Raw genomic sequence first — 20,670 nt, 5'->3', positions numbered from 1 at the left:
ATAGGGTACTTATTGTACCAATATCCACAGCAATTTAAGATGTTACTCCAGCTACTTGCAGCAGCCCTCTTGCTATCAGTCAGTGCTGCCATGGAGGGGCTAGGAGAACATCGTCAGGCTTAGTTTAAACCCCAGTGACAACAGTTTAAGCTTTGAAAAGCACAGGCTGACTTCTTGCTGAAACATGAGCATTCGTAGCATCTGCTCCGCAGACACTTCACTGACAAGAGATACAGAATTAGAGGGCACTGCATTAAACACAGCAAGCTCCAAATGTAAGTATCACAGCCTGGTATGCTCTGCTTATGGAAACTAACTCCAATTTTTTGGTAACGTAGATCTCCCATACGGTGTCGTGTCTAAAGCTGAGTCAGATCTTTGTGACTGCACATCCAAAATAACATTAGCATCAAATGAAGTTTCCCAAGTGCTACAGAATTTAACCTTCTCTATCCTCTGAATGAGGAACGAAGCGTATTTCTGCGGACAGCTGTCTGCACAACACTGTGCATGTGGCTAAAGCACTTTATTAGATTTACCTGTTGCTGGTGTACAGTGAATAATAGTCTGACCCAGTTCCGCATTTTCCTCATTTCTTAGACCATCTGCATCAGCTGTATCCAAGTAAAATGAAAAACAGATTAGTTGTAGAAAGAAAAAAACCAAAATGTAATGAAGCTGCCTAGGACAGAAACTCAGCTTTGAAAGATCAAAGACCTAACACTTCACCAGCTTTCAAGCCTATAACAAGTGGAGCAGTTCTGGTTTGCCCCATAAGGATGAACACTCAGTGCAGAAACTGCTGCAGCACTTTAAGTTACTACTGCCTGTTGTAGCTGCTCACAGTGCTTTGTAATAAAGAAACAACATCTTTCATCACCAGGGAAAAGATCTACCAGCCTTGAACTAGACAGTGCAAGGACAAGCCTTCTGAACAAGAGGGCTGAAATACTGAAATCATGAGAACACTTCTGCTCTTCCACAGAACGACAGAAACAATCTGGGCAGTTTAATACAGTTTTAACCAAAAGAAAACAAACAAATAAACAGGCACATCTCACGCTATCAGATAAATCCACAATTTTAGAAAGAACGTGGCACCCATCTATCCGCAAGCAAATGCTCAGCACTTTCAGAGCCAGCTTTTCCACGTTTGCTTATTCAAAGACAACATACACTTGGTCCTGCATGTTCCTCATTAGGATAAGTGCACTTACCCTTTTCACGATCCCCCGTGGCATCTTGATCTTGGCGACCAGAATCTTCAGCATTTGAGTTTAAGTAAGAATCGCAGCCCCAAAACGCACAGCACTGGTAAGCATATGGTACAGATAGAGACCTGAAATACAGGCAAAACAATGAAGACTGTAAGCTGATGCCACTTTAAGGTTTATCACCTATTAAAAGTATTAAGGGACACGCTTCATGTTAAAACTAAGATTCCTGTCGTGGTCATTAAGAAAAAATTCTAACTGGATCAGCTGTAACCATTTTTGATGAATTTTTTTCACAAGATAAATGACTGGTAAGGCATCCAAGCCTTGCCTGCAACAAGAAGTACTAAGACAACTCTGTGATGTTTTGCTCTCTTCAATTGTCCTTTTCCTCCTTTCTGACCAATGCTTGTGGTGTTCTGTACAAATTAAAACTGCAAATTAATCAAGTTAATTGATACAGAACTGTTTCGTAAGAAAGTTAATTCCTAAATGTTCAAGATGTTATAAATGCATTTTTTTCTTTAAAAAGAAAAAATAAAATTGTTTTTGCTACTGTCTTTCTGCACGCCTGCCAGAAATGGTACACTCTATTAATCCTGGTAGAAATGTAGTACACCTGCATACAGACATTTTAAAAATCCATGTAAACAATTAGATAATAGCAGACCAAAAGCAAAAACTTTTCTGACTCAGGGCTACAGTATCAACTATTTGCAGCATTGTTCAGCAATTATGTTCTTGTAAATATTTAGGAGGAAAAATGGTCTGAAGGCTCCCACAGTGTATTAGTTCTCAAACACAGACCACAAACAAAAAGCTAATCTGTTGTTTCCATGGGATTGCTGGGGCCTAATTCTAAGAGTGACACAGAATCCTCCGCTACCCTTACACAAATTAACAGTATTTTCACCTCCATTTTTTTCCATTGGGCAGCATAGGAAACAATTTTTAACTGCTTCTTGAAGACTGAAATATCAATGTGTACAAAGATCTTTCAAAAAGGAAATCAGTTCACCACCTCCTGATCCACCACCTATTGAAATCAGTAACAGGTTTCCCTTTGAATGATTACTCTCATCATTCACTTCCAATAATAAACAGCATATGTTGCAGATACGTGTGGTGATTATGGAATCAGGCACCTGCAAGCCTGTTCCCATTTTCCACACACTGAAAGAACAGATGTGCTCAGCTCAGTAACAAATGGAATCTATCCAAAATACTGCTATAAAGTCAGATGATTATATCTGCCTGAAAAGTGGCAGAGGAAAAATACAACAGGTTTCAGGAAAATAGTCTGCAAGTGGCATTTCTGTCAGAACAGTCGGGATGCCAACACTGAGGCACTGTAGGACTTGCTGAAGGGCCTGATCATTTGTCACACTATCTAAGTTGGCTTCATTTATTGGCAAATTGCTTGCTACTAAGTAAGTGAGGAAGTAAGTGAGGTACTGTAGTGCTATTAACCAACATACCGAAGCTTTGCAAAGTTCTTCGCTGCCAAAGCTTCTTTCAGCTCAGGATTTCCTGCAAGTTTAAGTTGGTTCAATCCACTCAATCCTTCTGTTGGAACTGAGGTGAGTTCATTGAAACTTAGGTCTCTGAAATGTGAATATTAAGACAGCGTTACAACGATGTAAGTTTGCAGTCTTTAAGGTCTCACACCAAAGCTGTGGTCTGGAAAACAACTCTCAGTGCTGCAGGCACTTTAGAGTATGCCTTGTTCTGTATGAGATTGCATACATTCAGCTAGCAAGAGGTTTCATGATCCATGGAGATGAAGTGTATGATGGACACGTGGCAGTTTTAAGCTAAAAGCATTTACTATCTCTTCAATTTAATGACAGAGAGAGGAAGCTGCTGTACAGAACAGCCTACTTACAGATTAACAATAGCTCCAATGGTGGCGAAAGCTTCCTTGTGGATCTTACGGATTCGATTTCTACTGAGGTCACTGCAATGAAAGCCAAGTACGATTATTTTAGCAGTTTCATCTAACCTTTGCAACAACCACTGTTCAGAGAAAAAGTACATCCGTTATACATAATGGCACATCCATCATACCTCTGATAGAAAAGCCAAACAACCCTCCCATTTCCCTCCTCCCCCTGTCAGACAGGTGCAGTAGCAGCTGAATCTTTAGGACAGGCAGCCATAACCAGCTTCACCCCATTCCCAAGGCAGCAAATGTATCCCACTAGAATTCCCTTTTCCCCTTTCTTTCTTGGCCTCAGCAGCTCAACCTCAAGGCAGAGGCAGGCTCTGGCGTCACCCATTCCCAGGCTGAAGGTGCCAGGAAGATCACTTTGGTGACAACCACACCTGCAGCAGGGCAGGGCAGAAGGGATGGGGGAACAGAATAAAGAGAAGAGCATCTCCTATGTTGGATTTCAAAATCCAGATGCAGCTCCTGCTGGATCACTATGATTTATATTAAGATACTCCTTTCAAAACCCGTCAACTTCTGAAATTTTTTCCCCTGATGACTTCACTGTTTCTATATAATCTTCATACAGCTAGACATGTGAAGGCAGGGGATAATTTTGATTGCTGGTCTGCTCCTCTCGAGGAAAACAGATAGAATGCTTCAATAAATAGCATATAGTGCAAAACAGCAGACTACCAAAAAAATTCTCTTTAGATACATATACACGTGAACGTCTACAAAAGCAAAATGGAGTGTAAAATTGGCAGCTGCTAGTACAGAATCTCTTGCATATTGTTTGCTTCACCTTAGGATCCAGCATACTTGGCCTTCTGACATAAGATCCACAACACCAAACCCAGTGTCAGTTTACACCGGAGTCAGGATTATTTTGTTTTATTCAGTATGTGTCTATGTACACTTACAGTACACGAAGGGAGGACAGTCCTTGAAAGGTATCATCTGTGATTTCATGGATTTGATTATGCTGTAAGGAACTGTGAAGAAACAAAACTTTATCAGCAAACAGCTTAACTTCAAACCAAGGGATAGCTTGATGGCTGCTAATAAGAAGTAGCCTTCCCAGAAGCCAAGTGTTTTCTAGTTTCCCCTTACACAAACTATATTTCACATTAGCTACAATAGCATAAATATGATGCTCTTTTGTGGCACCATTACTCAATCTCAATTCACAGATCTTATAACTTAAAGGAGAGTGCTGAGTGTGAACAGAATTACTTCCAAGCAAAAAGTAGCACTTGACAAACTATCAAGAGTCACTGAAATTTAACACAAATCTACTTAACCCTTCAAGGAATCTTTAGGACACTTTAATCCTGGGTGCACTTTCAATTCTCAATACAGAGATTTATGAAAGGAAAATGCTGAGAAGTGCTTCAAGAACTAATGGGCAAATTATACTTCCAGTTCATCTGCCCTCGATGTCACTTTCCAACAAACTCCACTGGTCCCCCTTGTGTATACAGCAACATGTTCTAACAAAGATTACATCAACAGTGCCTTTGTTGGAGAGTAACAGGCTTTCCTCACACACTATGAGCTCTGAAGATGCTTTGCCAGATGTTTTACAGCAAAAAACAGGTACAGTGAGCCCAAAGCTGTCAGAGTATAGTAGCAAAGACCTGTGAAAAGCCTATTATCCCCAATCTCATTAAGTGTTAAGAAAGTAGAGAGCAAGGGAGGTTTAAGGAGAAGCAACAACACTGGTATGTGAAAAAAATGCATAGGGTCTTGAAATAAAACTTAAGAAGCTTTATACCAATGAAATAAAGAAGAACAAATACAGGTTTTGAGAAGGAGAATGCACCTTACAGGAACTACAGGAAAAAGTATTTTACCTGAGCACAGGCTGTTGGTTGAAGGTAACTGAAGTACGGAAGAAATACAAGGCAGGAAGGAAAACACCTAAGTGCTCATTACATTTCTGCATATAGCAATGCTTCTACAAAATTCAAGATTCATGTGTCCTTCACTCTTTTTGGTGCTACAGGAACAATAAAACCTGAGCTGCTCGAAATTTCTGCCTAGAAGTCTTCAGCCACATGGCCTTAATCTTAGAAGTGTACTTCTGATCAAAAGTGAAGCGAAAACATTTCTGGACATTGGGACTCAGTGTACTAAAGAGGTAATAAAGATAACCACTGTGTATTTCTACTCACATTTCTTCCAAGGAGTGGCAGCCCGTAAAACTTGGGAGGTCCTTTATATTGTTATAAGACAAGTCCCTTCAAAACAGGAAATGGAAAGAGGATGCTTAGTTTAACTCTGCTCTACCTGGAACATCTCACCACTGGATATATGCGTAGCAAAAAATCATACTGTGCAAGCTCCCTGAATGCTGAGAGCTGTAATATAAAATCATTCTTAGATTTAAAAGTGGCCAGAGAGTATGCAATGAGAAATTTAGTGCAAATTTTGATTTAGGGTGCTGCTACCTGCCAGAATTTTCCATGAAACTCAGCAGTAAATACCTTGCAAAAGGTAAGTCCCACATCATCATCCTCTAACTCAATTCATCTTCTATAAAGCAAAAGACATTTTTCTTCTCTATTTTTCAGGAATTGGTTTTCTTCTAAATTTTCTTGGGTCTCCTTTGTAAACATGGCTTTGTCTACTCCCAAATGGTTTCATTTTCTAGTTTGTTCTTTTGCATTCATTCTAAACGCATTCTTACTAATTTTTTAGTCTTGCCTTTATAATAATACCTGAACAATACTTTAAATTAGCTCTATATTCTCTTCATCAAAACATTTTCACCCAGATGAAAATAGGAGCAAAACGTGTACACTTACAAAGTTCTCAGCATCTTTTGCTCTTGGCATAAATTAACAGGAATACTGTTTATCTTGGTCCCCGTTAGAGTTCTATTAAAAAAAAAAATAAACATCATCATATATAAATATCTGTATTGTTGATCATATAGCATAACAAGCCTACCTAGGAGCAGAGGTGGGATGTGTTTTTAGCTGTCAGGTGCTGGATTAAGGCAGTAAGACATTTATTGACAAGAAGAGAACATATACCCACGTTGCTCTCTAGATCCCCTAAATCACATTTCAATCATTCCAAATCAGGCAAAATAAAACGAATTTAAAAAAGGAAATTATTTCTGCAGAAGATACTTACAAACTCTCCAGATTAACGGTTCCTGTCAGATTAGGAAACCACTGCACCATGCTGGCACCCCGAATGACCCTAAAAAAGTTCCCATAAAAATTAGCTGTCAACTCTCATGGAAATGAATTACCACACGAAGCCCTGCTATCGGGTAGATATTTTCACTAAGTAGGCATTCTAACATCCCTATCGTTGTTTCAATTTTATACATCGAGCTATATTCTTCTAAGTGCTTCTTACACTAATGATCTACTTAGAAAAAACTGGAAAGCAAATAAAAACACCTACGAAAAGGGCATAAACTCTCAGGTAGTTTGTAGTTTCAAAGATTGACATCGCACTCCATTTTGTTACTTGTCACCCCCAGACCTGACATCATTTGAGAGCACGCATGCACTAACCTGCAGAACATTCTCACAGTGTACACCTCTGTTCAAAACCATACTGGAGTTTATTTAAGTAAGAACCTGAGCATTTGGCCTGAGGTTGTGTCTTATGCAAGGAAACGAAGATTAAATAAAAATAAAGGAGTTGTAAAACATATTTACCAGAGCTTCTGCACCTTCCTAACAACAACAACAACGTTTTTTACAGCTAACTGCTAAAAAAGTTGTACAGAAAGAGCTAGAAGCAACCAGGAAATTCTATTAATCTGATTTTTTAGCCATAGCATTTTATATTCATGTATTGGAGCTGAGATGATACTTACAGGGAATGCAGATCTGACAGATTCTGAAACGCTGAGTTCCCCACAAAAGACAAAGGATTATCATACAAATGTCTGGGAAATGAAAAGCATGTTTCAATCACTGCTCTTACAGTCGTTGTCTGCTACAGACTAAAAATAGATGCATGAAAATTACTTACATCGTTCTTAGAAGGGGGTTTCCTGCAAATGCACCATCAGGAATTATGGAAATATAATTACTGTGAAATGCCCTAAAGATAATAGGAAAGAAAACCCACATTTAGAAATATACTGCCAGCAGATTCAACCAACAGTCATTTTCTCTGTAGATAAACTACACCTATGCAATTCCCAGCCCTGCCAAAATTAGGATAGTAGTTAAATACGACTACGTAAAACCGTAGCAGCAAGTCTGAAGGCATGATTTTTGTCTATGGCACAACAGCTGAACTGAAAGAGATTCACTAGGAGGAAATCATTCTATCCAAAACATGATCTTCTGCTTTCTCTTGTTTGCTTCTCTGTTAAAGAGGGGACAAGGAAGATATGCACGATCAGAGGCCAAAACCAGCTCCTGATTAAGATCTATGCTAATGGTTCTCCTGAATAAATTCGTTGGTTATGTAACTCCAAAATGATTTTCAGCAGGCTCCCTCTGTAGTCACGGATGATATTTTCCTTTAATTACAGCATCACTTAGCAGAACTTAATCTGATCGAGGCTGCTGCAGAATCAGATGAGTATTCTTAAATCTGGAAATTTTTTTTTTTATTTATGAAAAGGAGAGAGAAAACAGGTAAAAAGGAGCAACGGGCAATACTCACAACTCTTTCAGATTTGGGAGTGCTTTTATGGCTTCGGGGAATTCCACCATGTTATTATAATTTAAATCCCTAGAGGAAACAAAGCAAGAAAGTTAAAAAAAAAAAAAATATTTAATCATGGTTATGAACTGTTAAAATCATTTTTATTTAAGACAACTCAATGAAAGTGAAAAGTTTTCAAAATATCTCCAACTACACTGCAGAATAACTTGATTTTTAACTTAGTTTCAGTCTTCTCATCTATTACATGCCTTAGAATCAGCTAATTAACTTAGTAATACTTAAAATTGTCCAGAAGGATTATTCGTGCTAAGTCAAATGACATTTGCTCACAGCAAAGCTCAGTATTTTTCACAGATTTTCCTTCAGATTAACCAAACAATGAACTAAGAGTTCATAATATCAACAACAGAACATTGACACATACGATTACTCTTTAGAAATCTGCTCCAAAATCTCTGATTTCAGGTTTCATAAAAGAAACAGTAAGCAAGCCATTAGGCAATAGCAGATCTCCTGCAACAAAATCAATTCTAAATATTCAAGAGAAGCACAGGTAAATGCCATCACACTGGAACAGTGCCTATCAGTCACTCATTTAGGAGCTGCCAGGACATTTGCAAGGCAGTTCCAGTGGTGCCCATGCACCAGTAAGAAAGGAGCAGCAGAAAAACAGCCCACTGAGGAACTTCCTGCTGTCACACAATGGATTTGACAGCCTATTTTAAATAAGTTTAATCCCACAGCAAATCTGAGAAACAAATATTTGTCCCTTATCACATACAGGGCCACTCAAACACTTCTGATATATACGCCTGAGTCAGTGGAGTGCTGTGCAAAGATACACCAGCTAGATCAGTACTAGGAACATTAAGAGCCACGCCATCCAGCGTGACATTTCACCCAGGCTAATATTTACCTGCTTCTCAACAAAGCTAATTACTTTTGGTGGAGCACTGCACTGATATTAGCCTTCACTTCCGAAACCTGAGATGAACACAAGTGTGGGAGTTATGTGTTGTGCTGCACACAAGCCTTATTTGCAAAATCTTCACTGCAACAGTAAAGTACCCTTGAGTAGGCTGTGAATGAGACAAATGACACTGAATCACCAAAGAATTGCTTTAAGAAGCATACTTACAAGGTTTCAAGGTTGTCCAAACCATCAAAGCAGTGTTTTCCTATTGTTTTTATTTTATTGTTATGAAGATGTCTAACAAAGAACAAAGCAAAAACGGAAACAAGTGAACGACTTCATATAAACTCATAAATTAGCAGATGATTCTGTGAAATCGAAATAGCTTAGTGCTTTAGAAAAAACATTACATGGGATGGATTATGCAGAAGAACGTCTGTCACTTCAAGAAATAAGTCACTCTTGTATGGGAACAGAATGGACTGCCTGCAGTTAAGACAACCTCTCTTTTAGACCTCTGCTCGCTATCCAGAAGCATGATAAAATCTGATTTAAATGTATAAATAAAAAGAATTTCAATATTCATCTCTGAAAATATTTAAGACTAGATAGAAACAGGATCTGCGGCAGGTAATATTTTCTTTATAGTTTATATTTCTTTATATTTGGAACCATTTTCTGACAGCCACATATTTGAAATATCCATGACTAAAACGAGATGCCATGAAAGCACATGGCAATCTCACTACACGTTTGTTGCACTTTGGGGTTTCTGTTCAGGGGAAAGTCTTGAGCAGACCGACTAGTATATTTGATAACAGCAACATCTTGCATTGGTAGTAGAGGCTGTTACCAGGCCACTGAACGAAAACAAACAAAACACCATCTTCAGGGCCACCTAACTGGGGAAAATCTAAGTGATCCACCAAGCAAAGTTACAAATACTCACAGAACAACAAGACTTGAGAGGTTTGTGAATGCGTAGTCAGGAATGTGGGTTATTTTGTTAAGGGCCAGTGTCAACGCCTGCAGGGAGGGGAGGTTGCTCAGTGGATGGATGGGAACTTCTGTCAAACTGTTGTCATCCAACCAAAGGTGACGCAGCTGCACCAGCCCCTCAAAGCTGTCTTTGGGAACAGCTGTGATGTGATTAGCATCCAAACGCCTAGATGAAAACAGAGAGAATTGGCACAGTAAAGTGCCAGAAGTACAAGTAAGTAAAAAAGTATTTTTAGGTCTTATTACTTGCAAACGTTTCTGTTACCTTGAACGTATTGCAGTGAAATTATTTAATACCAAAAAGTTTGAGTGTTTACTGAAGTGACACGCGAATACTCTTTTGTAACAGAGAGCTTCGTAACAATTTCTTCTCCAACACTTCTGTTAAAACATTTTAACCCATTTTTATGCTTACAGTTGGCTTAACCAAGTGAACTGGAAACCAGAGAAACCTCCTCCCCACCAACCCTCCTGCTCCTCACTAGAGCAAGCCTTTAAAATGGCAACTCGACATTGTACCCGAAACTACAGAGGCAGTTACTGCTTTGAACTGATTATCCCTAGAGCTGTGCTGTCAATAGCATCATATACTGCTACGTACTGGTCTGGGTACTTCTGTACACCTCAAGCAACTACCTTAGGATTACCAGGATTATTAAAAGCAGTGTTCAAACAAAGTCAGAGTTAGAAATGGCGTTGCCACATAAAACACTGTGTTCTGTCAGCTAAAACTGAGACATTTCTTGCACTCTGGCAGCTGGTCTCTCCTATCATGCTACACAAGAAATGGAAAACAGAACTCTAGCACTGTTCAGTGTTGCATATTATTGGATTTGCCGTTGCATTTTTCCCCAAATTCACTCTGATCTCAAATATTAGCAGTAGCAATGACCGTGCAGTCTTTCCAAAAGAACAGCAAACCACGCAAGACAATTCCACTACAATACCAGCTCACCTATGCCATTGGATTTCACAGCTTCTTCCCAATTCAAAGCATCCAAAAAAAATTAACTCCACACCTGGAAACTGAGGAGGTGAAATGCATGTCCTCAGCTAAGGGCAGCTGTGAAGCACCACTGACAGGAGGTTTTACTTGTGGTGTCCTGCTGAGAGCCCCCATCCGAGGGAATGGATAGATGCAATACTGCCCAGTGCCTGGCTTTGGTAGTGAACACTGAAATTCCTATGCAAAATTTCATATTTGTGTCCTCACATGAGGCACTCTGAAGGACAAGAGGTAATGGCTCAACTTGAGCCAAGGAAGGTTCAGATTGGATTCAGGAAAAATGTCTTCTCTTACAGGGTTAGTGAGGCACTGGCTGACCAGGGTAGGAATCACTGTCCCTGTAAGCATCCAAGAAACGTGGAGATGTGGGAAACGGTCAGTAGGCATAGTGAGGATGGGTTGAAGGCTGGACATGATGGTCTTAGAGGTGTTTTCCAACCTTTATGATTCTATGAATCTATTTGTTTTTTCATCTTTCTACAGCAGCAGCACCAGGACTCGGATAGAATCACTGGAAATCACAGCTATCAGGAGGTTCAGGTTTGCCAACACTGTGCTGTGTAGTCAGATGTGCCAGGAATGAAAATAGAAAAACAAGCAGAGTGAAGGCTTCAGCCTGGATAGATGCAGACAGAAGCCTGACAAATGGGTAGCTGTGAGGGACAGCAAGAAAAAGCATTACCAAAGGGCTGTTCTTCATCAAGGGAGGGCATGGAAGGTGAGGGGCAGCCCACAAGGTGACAAGAAAGAAGTGGTAACAGATCTGAGTCTGTAGGGCTGACAGCAACACACTGCGTTTGCCTGTCCTCTGCCCTAGATGCTGCATTCTCTGGGTCAGCACCACACTTCCCAGGCAGCACGGAAGAAAACAACCTGCATAACTGGTTTGAAGTGACTGTGTACACTGCTGTCTGGGGAGACAGACTCACATCCACTCCATTAACATCGATGCTCACTGTGATACCGATCAGCACAGCACAGGTTGAGTTATATTAAGCGCTCAGCGAACTCCTCAAGCCATGATCAGACATGCTCTTGAAAATCTAGCTGGATCAGTTTAAGAAGCCTCTGCCTGCAGCCATCTGCCAGGGCTCGCAGCACAGAGCAGGTGACTGCTCCATGTTTGTCCCCATGTCAGCAAGGAGGCTTCTGGCCTCCACCTCCTGCATCACACCCAGGAGCAGAGGATGGGAGCCAGTCTGTCCCTGTGGGCTGTACTGGGAAGCTGGGGGGGTCAGCAGAAGGGAGGCACTGCTTTACACTGCTCCACCTGCAGCCAGCTGAGACATATCATTTCAGCCCTGTACATACCTGTAAGGAAACATCTGACTGCACTAAAATCAACCTTGAATAATTACAGTGCTAAAATGCTGGGTTGACCACAGTGGTCAGCATTAGTCTCATTATTCTCCCCCCCAAAATTTAAAATATATGGCGAATTCAGAGGAATAAGAAAAGCACAATCACAGTGTCTCAAGAAATCTAACATCCCTGTGAAAGAGGGATTTGCAATGTATATGGCTTGAATATTTCCAATAATTAGGGAAAACATGTCAACACCAGAATTTCCACAAAATAAAAAGTCAAGAAATGCATGAAATCAAGCAGCAAATATGCCAATATAAATAGGAATTTACAGAATTGCAGACAAAAGGCTGTTTCCTAAGATGAGTGATGTGCCATTAACTCTCAAGCTACACTTCAAAGAGCTAATTCCTATGGCTCATATACTGGCATCCCTTTATCAGTTGCCCCACGGTCTGAAGGTGTGTACACTACTGTGCTTGAATGCTTTAAGCCTGCATCAAGGCTGCAGTATTTCAGAGAAATTAAATGTCTGGTGATAATAATAAAAAAAAAAAAAAGAAGGGGGAAAGGGGTAGAGGAAAAAAGGCCCGGGGCTCTGCTTCAGTAAAAAACAACAACAACAACAACTAGAAATTACCTGTCTTTCTTCTCCCTCCTAAATTCACACACCTCCATGAAGATCAAAAGAATGATCTTCCAGTGGAATAAACATATCTGAGTCTTCTCTTCAACTCTTTTTCATTCCAAGAGAAGCAACGTACCTTGAGAGGCAGGCAATGTTCTCAGTCCTTGTGACTACTTGCCTGTGCCTATGGTTGCACTTTCATTGTGCTCTTTCCTAAATTCCACTTATTCGTGCAGCTTTTAGAGGAGAAAAAAGAAGAAGAACAAACAGAAATAAACCAACATACAAAAAAAAGAAACCTGAAAAGGGCATTCTTCTTGCTCTCCATGACTTCTTGGCAGCTAAACAAGCACAATGTCTGAACAGAGGTGAAAGCAATTAGGGATGCCAAATCCTAAAGCCAAAGCTAAGCACGCTGCAATTGCTTGCATTGCTGGGTCCTCATTGAGCTGAGATCTGGCCCTGCATATGGCTGTCCTGGCTCCCACCTTCCCAAGGCCAGCAGACGTCACAACAGAGAGCTAGAGTACAGATTTAAAAAGAAAACCCGTGATTTACAGGCACAACAACATCAAAAGAACCATACTGGGTACTACCAGGATTACACACAACAATAATTTATTGCTGCTTGATAGCAGTTACTAGTTATCAGACCTCAAGACTTATCTTTAACCAATTCAGCCATTTTTGTCTCATTCATTTTCTTTTTTGCATTCCTTCACGCCTTTCAGTGCAAATAGGACACGCCATAATTATTATTGATTTTTTCCTTCCAGGTGAAGCTTATCTACATTGCGTTCACTGTGCAAATCACAGCTGCAGAGCTTCCATTCAGTGCGAAAGGTGCAGAATGGTGTACTACAGGGGACAAGAGAAAAGCACAACTGGAACATCAGGCAACTTCTGCAAAACAGCACCGCCACATTTCTCTCAGGTGGCACAAGAAAGGCTTCACTAATAGTTTAAGCACTAATAGTTTAAGCATAATAAATATTTTTTGCTGTTTGGACTTCAGCAAAGTCTGTCCTCTTCTATTGAAGTGTTAAAGATAAGACTACGTTCTTTAAATTAGAGCTTGCAGCATATACTTAAATTCCTTACTCTTTCAGAAGCGACTCCAATTCCAGCTTCCCTCTAGGCAATGGCTTGTGAGAATACCTTTCCATTTTAGTCTATAAACTCAGAGTTCACTTGCTGAGCTGTCATCTTTACTTTTATTACCTGCTGGGTCCTCTCCTCACCCAAACTCAAACTATGCAAGAAGAAAAAGCAGGAACACAACAGAAGCTGACACATTCAGGAGCTCTCCCACGAACGTTCAGTGTGTTGTTCAAGCAGATAAAGAACAGAACAAATTAAAGATCTACAAACTATTTGCCTCGCTTTAAGGAAACCGTAAAACCAACACCTTACCTCAACTGGAATGAATGTAAGTTCTGAAGCCTAACCAACACATGTGTGTATGTGTATGTGGGAAAGGCCAGGCTGGATGGGGCTGTGAGCAACCTGGTCTAGAGGGAGGTGTCCCTGCCTACAGCAGGGGGTTGGAACTTAATGATCTTAAAGATCCTAATGATTCTATGATTCAAACCAGGCCTGACAGAGACAAGGCACCGTGTGTGGAGCACAACCATTCCCAAACTGATGCTGTTGGCCACGCCAGCTCAAGTTTGCACCACACACGTTTCGGTCACTCAAATTCTAACTGCCTTGTGCTACTACACAAGCCTAACATCGATGTTAATAAAAGGAAAATCACTCCTGACTCTCGTGCAGCACCACTTCTGCTCAATGGCAATTACTAAAGAACTATGCTCCTTAAAGTGCTCCTTCAAACAAAGAGATCACTCAAATAACCCTGAAGTAGATTTTTAGGTTTTGAAGTTGAGTACTGATAAGCCTGATCCATAGGAAATTGTGCTACAATGTAAGGCAATACACCTACCATGTTAACAGGGGCACTTTACCACACTTAGCACTGCATAAAGCAGCTGCTCTCTGCACCTTACCTATTACAAACAGTAGTGCAACGATTTGCTTCATTCCAAGACAAATTTACAGCAGCTCTCAGAAACAAATGATCCATGTCAAAGCTACTGCCATCACTGGTGCTGATTGCCAGCACCTACATTTCTCCCACTGGAATGTTTAAGGTGGGACTAATCTGAGAGAAAACAAAGTTTGCTGCAAATAACACAGAGGATTCAGTTGATCTTCACTCACAATGCTGTGTAAAGGAATATAAAAGCAATCATATTCAGCAATATTTTGCTCTCTCCTTGCAAAACCAACGTAAAGAGCATCCCTTTCCCTGCTCTGGTGCTGATAGTTGCATTCTTCAGCTGAAAACCATCTCACTTGCAGGTTCCTTCTATCACCTGAATAACAGCAAAGCAGAAACCTGGAAAATCTCCAGAGAAGGTCCACTAAAAGTTGGATCAACTGAAAAAAAGACATGAAGGAGAATACTACAGCTAAGACAGAACAATGCTTTTTGACTCCTAGCTACCGTTGCTAATCAGTATCATCTGCAGTCTCTCAGCAAAGATTAACCTTACAGATGCCTCTCCGTCCTTCAAAATTTGGTAAACCAGAAATGTCATAAATTACCAAGAGAAAGCATACCTTTTTTATTTTAGAGTGGTCAAGCACTGGAATGGGCTGCCAGGGAAGGTGGTGGAGTCACCGACCCTGGAGGTGTTCAAGGAACGTTGGGACGTTGTGCTGAGGGATGTGGTTTAGTGAGAACTATTGGTGATGGGTGGATGGTTGGACTGGATGATCCTGAAGGTCTTTTCCAACCTTGGTGATTCTGTGATTTTGTTTTTAAGGAATACATTGACAGAACCACGCATTTTTGCTACAGAAGTGTTGGTATGGTCCTCTCAGAGGTTGCCCATTCTGACACCCATCACTGCACTCGTGTTGCACGTTACTAAAACTGCTGTCATCCACGTGAACTACCAGGTGAAGCTGTGTGTTTTAATTACCATACCAGTGCAATGTTTCCAGAAGGGATTTGTGTTTTAATTGTTGTTTGTTATATACACAGGCATATGCATAAGAATCCTTCCAAGGAGAAGAATTCTCCCATCCCTGGAGACTTTCAAGGTGAGGTTGGATCAGGTCCTGGCAACCTGATCTAGCTGTGGTGTCCCTGGTCATTGCAGGGGAGTTGGACTACGTGGCCCTCAGAGGTCTCTTCCAACTCTAATGGAAGATGATTCCATTAAACGATCTGAAAGTTCTGTTCTGTTTTTAATGCAATAGTTTCAGCATCCATCACATTCAGAATATTCTGTGCCATGACCTGAAAATTCACTGGGGTGAAGTGAGTGAGAGTAATTACAGAAGTGGTGTAGCTTAATGAGCTGCTGTGCAGACCTCTTGATTTAAATCCCAGAATAAGCAACGTTACAAAAAAGAGCTATCAGAATTGAACAGCTCCTTATGCCACAGCACTGAAACAAGGCTCCCTCTGCCATCACCTCCTGCTCCTTTCAGGACTTGCATACATCACCTCTGGCTCTCCATATAGCCTTGGACTGACAGTACACCTCAGCAACACCATCTCCAGCTTTAAAGAACGTAGCGCGCCACTTCATTGCAAATCCTGCCCGATTTGGTATATGATAATGATGATAAAAAGTGCATTTCCGCTCACCAGAACTCCTCCTTTTGGTAAATTTCGCTTTCATAAAGAATAACTCCATTCTAGCTCTCCTCAGGAGGCCAGAGCTGGGAAGATATCCAACATAAACAGAAAATAAAGAGCTGTCATTTAGTATTCTGAACCACACTGGCTACTCTCCAGCTGTAACACAAACACCAGAAATCATGAAGCTCCTGTAACCATCCTCTTTCTTCCAACCCAGGTATGTTTACTGGGCTCACTCACACATACAGTGAGGCAGCTGCCTTCCTATGCAGCTTGTGTGCATCAAGAAAGAAATGAGGCAGTGCTACAGGAGCTGAGAACCAAGCCATCATCAATATGCTATAAAGCTTTACAAACGAGTAATGTGTGTCTTCACCAAGAAAAAATCCCCCTCAAGCCTACTTTAGAGCAAACTGGGCAACTGCCAAAAGAGAGTCAGTTCAACGATGTTGGAACTTGCAAGTTTTGGATTGGGATTATGCATTAACAAGATAGAAGCAGCATATATTCTGCAGAGAGTTATTTGTTTTATGAAGTCAGAGCAGCTCAGGATTCTTAAATCCATTCTGACACATTCTTTCAAAAAGACTGTGTTTTTCTTTGTCTTTTTTTTCCCCCTTAAACCAATAAAGCAGCACGCTGGCATTTATTTTTCCACGATTACTCCAATTCAGAGGACAGACCAACATTCCCTTGCCAGATGCCGCTCTCTGCATTAGCAGGGGGATCTAAAGAGCTACACTGTAATTTTTACAAGCGATGTAAGAAACAGAAAGCTTTCCTGAAGCTTCTGAAAATGACGGGAATGCATTCAAGCGAAGTTTATTGACAGTACAGAAAACACGCTTTACATTTCTCATGACACTCGTCTCTAGAAGAAGAATTATCCTCAAACAGCTACCACTCCTAACAAACAGTGGTGATCCAGTAGTGCAGATAGCTATCCTCTTGGGGATAGAGTGGGAGCCAACCCAAAGCAGGATCCGCAAACAGAAGAAAAATCTCTGATCTTCTGACACTGATATTTGATGAGTTCCAGGCTGGGTTTGCCCACTGTATTTCTCACAGTAATACTGAAAGTTCAATCTGGTTTTTCTCAGAAAAAGAATAATCAAGTAGCTTGCTACTTATTAATGCAATTTCCTCCTCTATTAAAGAAAGAGAAAGAACGAGATGCTGGCTCAACCTTTACACTTGCTGTCTTTCCCTTGATTTCACCATTTCTTATTTGCCAATAAAATTAACAAACCAGCAACCGGACATTTAAGATTTGAAGTTTTAAATAGAGAACAAACATTAATGCAGTTAAGTAGAGACAAAAGCATACTCAGAAAATGAAATGAATTACTTCTAGGAAACTTACATATTTACTAATGTTTCTTCTTTGGCATCACAGAAATGCTGGAAGAAAGGAAGGAATGCTCTTCTTGCTTACTAGAAAAATTACTACAGGGTTATTCATGCCATGCAGTCTGGAGGGGTTTTATTACAATGCATAACCTCTGCCCAAAGCAGACTGCAGCCCTCAGACCAACACGCAGTAAAATAAGATGAACATCAAGGAAATCTGCAGAATTACTGCAAGTGGAAGCCCACATTTCTACACCTGAATCCCCAAATCTGACCGCATCAAACTACTGCTGTCTCCAGAAAGCACCTCTGCAAGCTATTCATAATCCTCTGCAAATACAAAGAGACAGGATCTTAGTCAAAAACTTGAGCTTTGGCACAAAGGGAACAGATAACCTGCCCTCTCTCTGTATATTAACAGAAAGGAGGAGAAAGTTTGAAATCCCTCTGCTCCTCCATCACAAGCATCTACCACCTAGAGAGCTGTACCTAACTACTAAGGTCTGGTTAAGATGCTCTGTGAAATACAATAAGCCAGGAGATAGTTTAAGCACATCTGAAATACTTTGTGAGCAACTAGCAATAATGCTAGTTGATTAGGAGCTAATGAGTGCTCCTAACTTTCCATGCGATTTCAACACCTTCCAGTAAACCCAATACTGTGCATTGGGTCTCAAGCAGCACTCCCTCCCAGAAACCCCTCTTCCTCTTCCAGATACAAAAGACTTGGGAACGATTCATTTTCGCACAATGTTCTAAAATGGCTTAAACATCGAAGGAGATGCGTAAGAAAGATGAATACCTTACCACCTCTACATATATACAGCAACCGTGTACCTGGGTTTGGGTTTTGAAAGAGTTTAAGTCACCCCCAAAGACAGCAAATACAATTCCTTGTCAGCTTTACTAGAAAAACGTTGCCCCAGTTGAAACCACAAGATCAGAAACTCTGGGTCCACTATTGCTCAAACTATCACACTTCAGAACTTTAAACAACAAAGCAAACTTGTACATGGTGTCTGAAAGTAGAATTTGGAGAATAAAAGCAAAGTGAGAAAACTTACAAGGACTGTAAACCACTCAATCCTCGGATGGCTTCGTTAGGTACAGTCTTCAGCTGGTTGTTCTGTAGGGTTCTGCAAAAATGCCCAGTGTGTCAGTGCAGTACTTTGACAATAACATTTATATAAATATCCCACAGTCCATTTCTAACCCATGCAAGAGAATGTGGCATCATCACATCCATTTTTTTTTATGAAATCATCCTACGTATGTTACAAAATACACAAACCTCTTAATTCTTCTTAAAGCTGCATCAACACACAAAGCATTAAGAATCCAATTTACAAAAGTACATTCATAACCAAGCACCTCTGAGCACAACAGCAAGAGGGTACAGAATGAAACTAGAGCCAAGCAGAATTATGTTATGCTGTATTTTCAAAAGCCCTCTCGTGAGACAACATGAGACAACACTATTGCATTATGAGTACTTTATATAAAGTGAATGCAAATAACTGAGATCTCACACCTTAAGTAAGATTAGGTTCGGATGCGTATTAGCGTAACTGCTGTTGGACATGTAAGTTAACTGCTAATTAATAACTAATTTTTCAAGAACTGCTAGAATTTCAGGCTCCTCCAGAGCTGAGTATCCCAATGGAAAGACTTTCGAAGGCCTTGACACTGGGCATTTTGTTCCCAAAACATGGTGGCAGATCAGTAGTTTCCTCACTGATGCTGTGTGTTTATGCTTTTTCTTTACAACCTCAGAGTCCCTCTTCGTTAGGTTATTTAAATATCTATTTAATTAATTATCTATTACCCTGCCAGCAATTGGAAATATTTCCAGCGGCTTAAATTCTACAGCAGAAAACCTTTTATCCTTAGCAATGGAAAAGCAGTTGAAGCAAGCGTTCTAAGCTTAGAAGGAAAACCAGGATATGAGAAACGGGACATTCAATTCAAACTTTTTATTTTTAATAAGAACTTTCTTTCCTAATAAGTAATTTTCACCTAAAGCAACATCAAACTATCAAAATGATTTCTATCACCCTTAGTGTACAATGCAAAGGTCAACCAGTATCATTAAACTCTAAGTAGTAGACAGTTTGAGTATCTGATGGAATAGAACGAGGGGCTGAGAATAAGAAAGAGCTTTACATGCCCTTCATAAGGTTTCTTCCTTCTTAAGATTCTACTGCTACATGCTATACTTCAGAAAGAAAAGTAAGTGCTCCCATTAGATGCAGTAATTACAGTTCAGGCTGTTAAAGTACGAGCACTATACATTTTTTTTTTGGGGGGGTAACAATATTGTTTTAGCAAAGAAAAGAAACCTCCATCCAACCTATCAGTAAATAGGCTGACCGTGCAGTAAGAAGGCATATGAAGCTCTAAAACCCAATTACTTACAGAACTTTGAGTTCTTTCAATCCAGACAAGGCCTTCGGATGGATAAAAGAAAGGTCATTGCCAGCCAGTCGCCTGGAAAAAAATTGTAATAATAATTTCAGTCATTAAATACAGCACTTCTACAACCTTCTAACACGAAAAATCAGCAATGCAACAATTCCTGCAAACAAGTAGGCACCCCGAATCCAAGTCTGCCCTACGTTTGATCTTCCAAGTTTGTAGCAGGTAGTTCAGTCGTTACGTATCTTTCACAACCAAAATTCACTCAAACCTCAGGGATAAGCTTCTGCAAACACGCTAGGAAAACAAAACAAAAGAAAACACAACGCACTACAGAAAGATGAAGAATCTTCTTATTGTGCTAGGCCTGAAAAGTGCACTTCCCACCAACAACGTGACCCTCGGGCTTTTGGCTCTGCTTTGGTGAAATGCATGCTCTGATATCCATGTGTTTTTAATCTATGCAGCAGTTTCTCCAGAAACTATGCAGTGAAGGAAGACCAGCTAGATGCTAAGGAGAGGCAGGGAAAAGTTTGTAATAGAGTCTCAAACACAAAGACAATACTCACATGGAGGCAGGATGTTTATGGTGTTGACAATTG

General features: G+C 40.4%; 1 protein-coding gene across 3 annotated transcripts in view; it reads right to left on the bottom strand.

Annotated features, from left to right (window-relative positions):
• The window catches only part of LGR4 (leucine rich repeat containing G protein-coupled receptor 4), a 58,871-nt gene that overhangs the window by 5,350 nt on the left and 32,851 nt on the right, over window positions 1-20,670 (bottom strand). For all 3 annotated transcript variants that reach the window (XM_085223887.1, XM_085223888.1, XM_085223889.1), the window contains exons 3-17: window positions 20,069-20,140; window positions 18,718-18,789; window positions 9,657-9,872; window positions 8,933-9,004; window positions 7,792-7,860; window positions 7,147-7,218; window positions 6,989-7,060; window positions 6,289-6,357; window positions 5,955-6,026; window positions 5,322-5,387; window positions 4,068-4,139; window positions 3,100-3,171; window positions 2,693-2,818; window positions 1,218-1,339; window positions 540-614 (exon numbers count right to left, since the gene is read on the bottom strand). In XM_085223887.1, the coding sequence (XP_085080013.1) occupies window positions 540-614; window positions 1,218-1,339; window positions 2,693-2,818; window positions 3,100-3,171; window positions 4,068-4,139; window positions 5,322-5,387; window positions 5,955-6,026; window positions 6,289-6,357; window positions 6,989-7,060; window positions 7,147-7,218; window positions 7,792-7,860; window positions 8,933-9,004; window positions 9,657-9,872; window positions 18,718-18,789; window positions 20,069-20,140 (1,319 nt within the window). The remainder of the gene's footprint in view (window positions 1-539; window positions 615-1,217; window positions 1,340-2,692; window positions 2,819-3,099; window positions 3,172-4,067; window positions 4,140-5,321; window positions 5,388-5,954; window positions 6,027-6,288; window positions 6,358-6,988; window positions 7,061-7,146; window positions 7,219-7,791; window positions 7,861-8,932; window positions 9,005-9,656; window positions 9,873-18,717; window positions 18,790-20,068; window positions 20,141-20,670) is intronic.

Source organism: Meleagris gallopavo, chromosome 5 (assembly GCF_905368555.1).
Source record: "Meleagris gallopavo chromosome 5, MGAL_WU_HG_1.1, whole genome shotgun sequence".
Classification (NCBI taxonomy): domain Eukaryota; kingdom Metazoa; phylum Chordata; class Aves; order Galliformes; family Phasianidae; genus Meleagris; species Meleagris gallopavo.
Note: the sequence above shows the minus strand (reverse complement) of the source record. Positions and strands in the feature narration are given on the sequence as shown.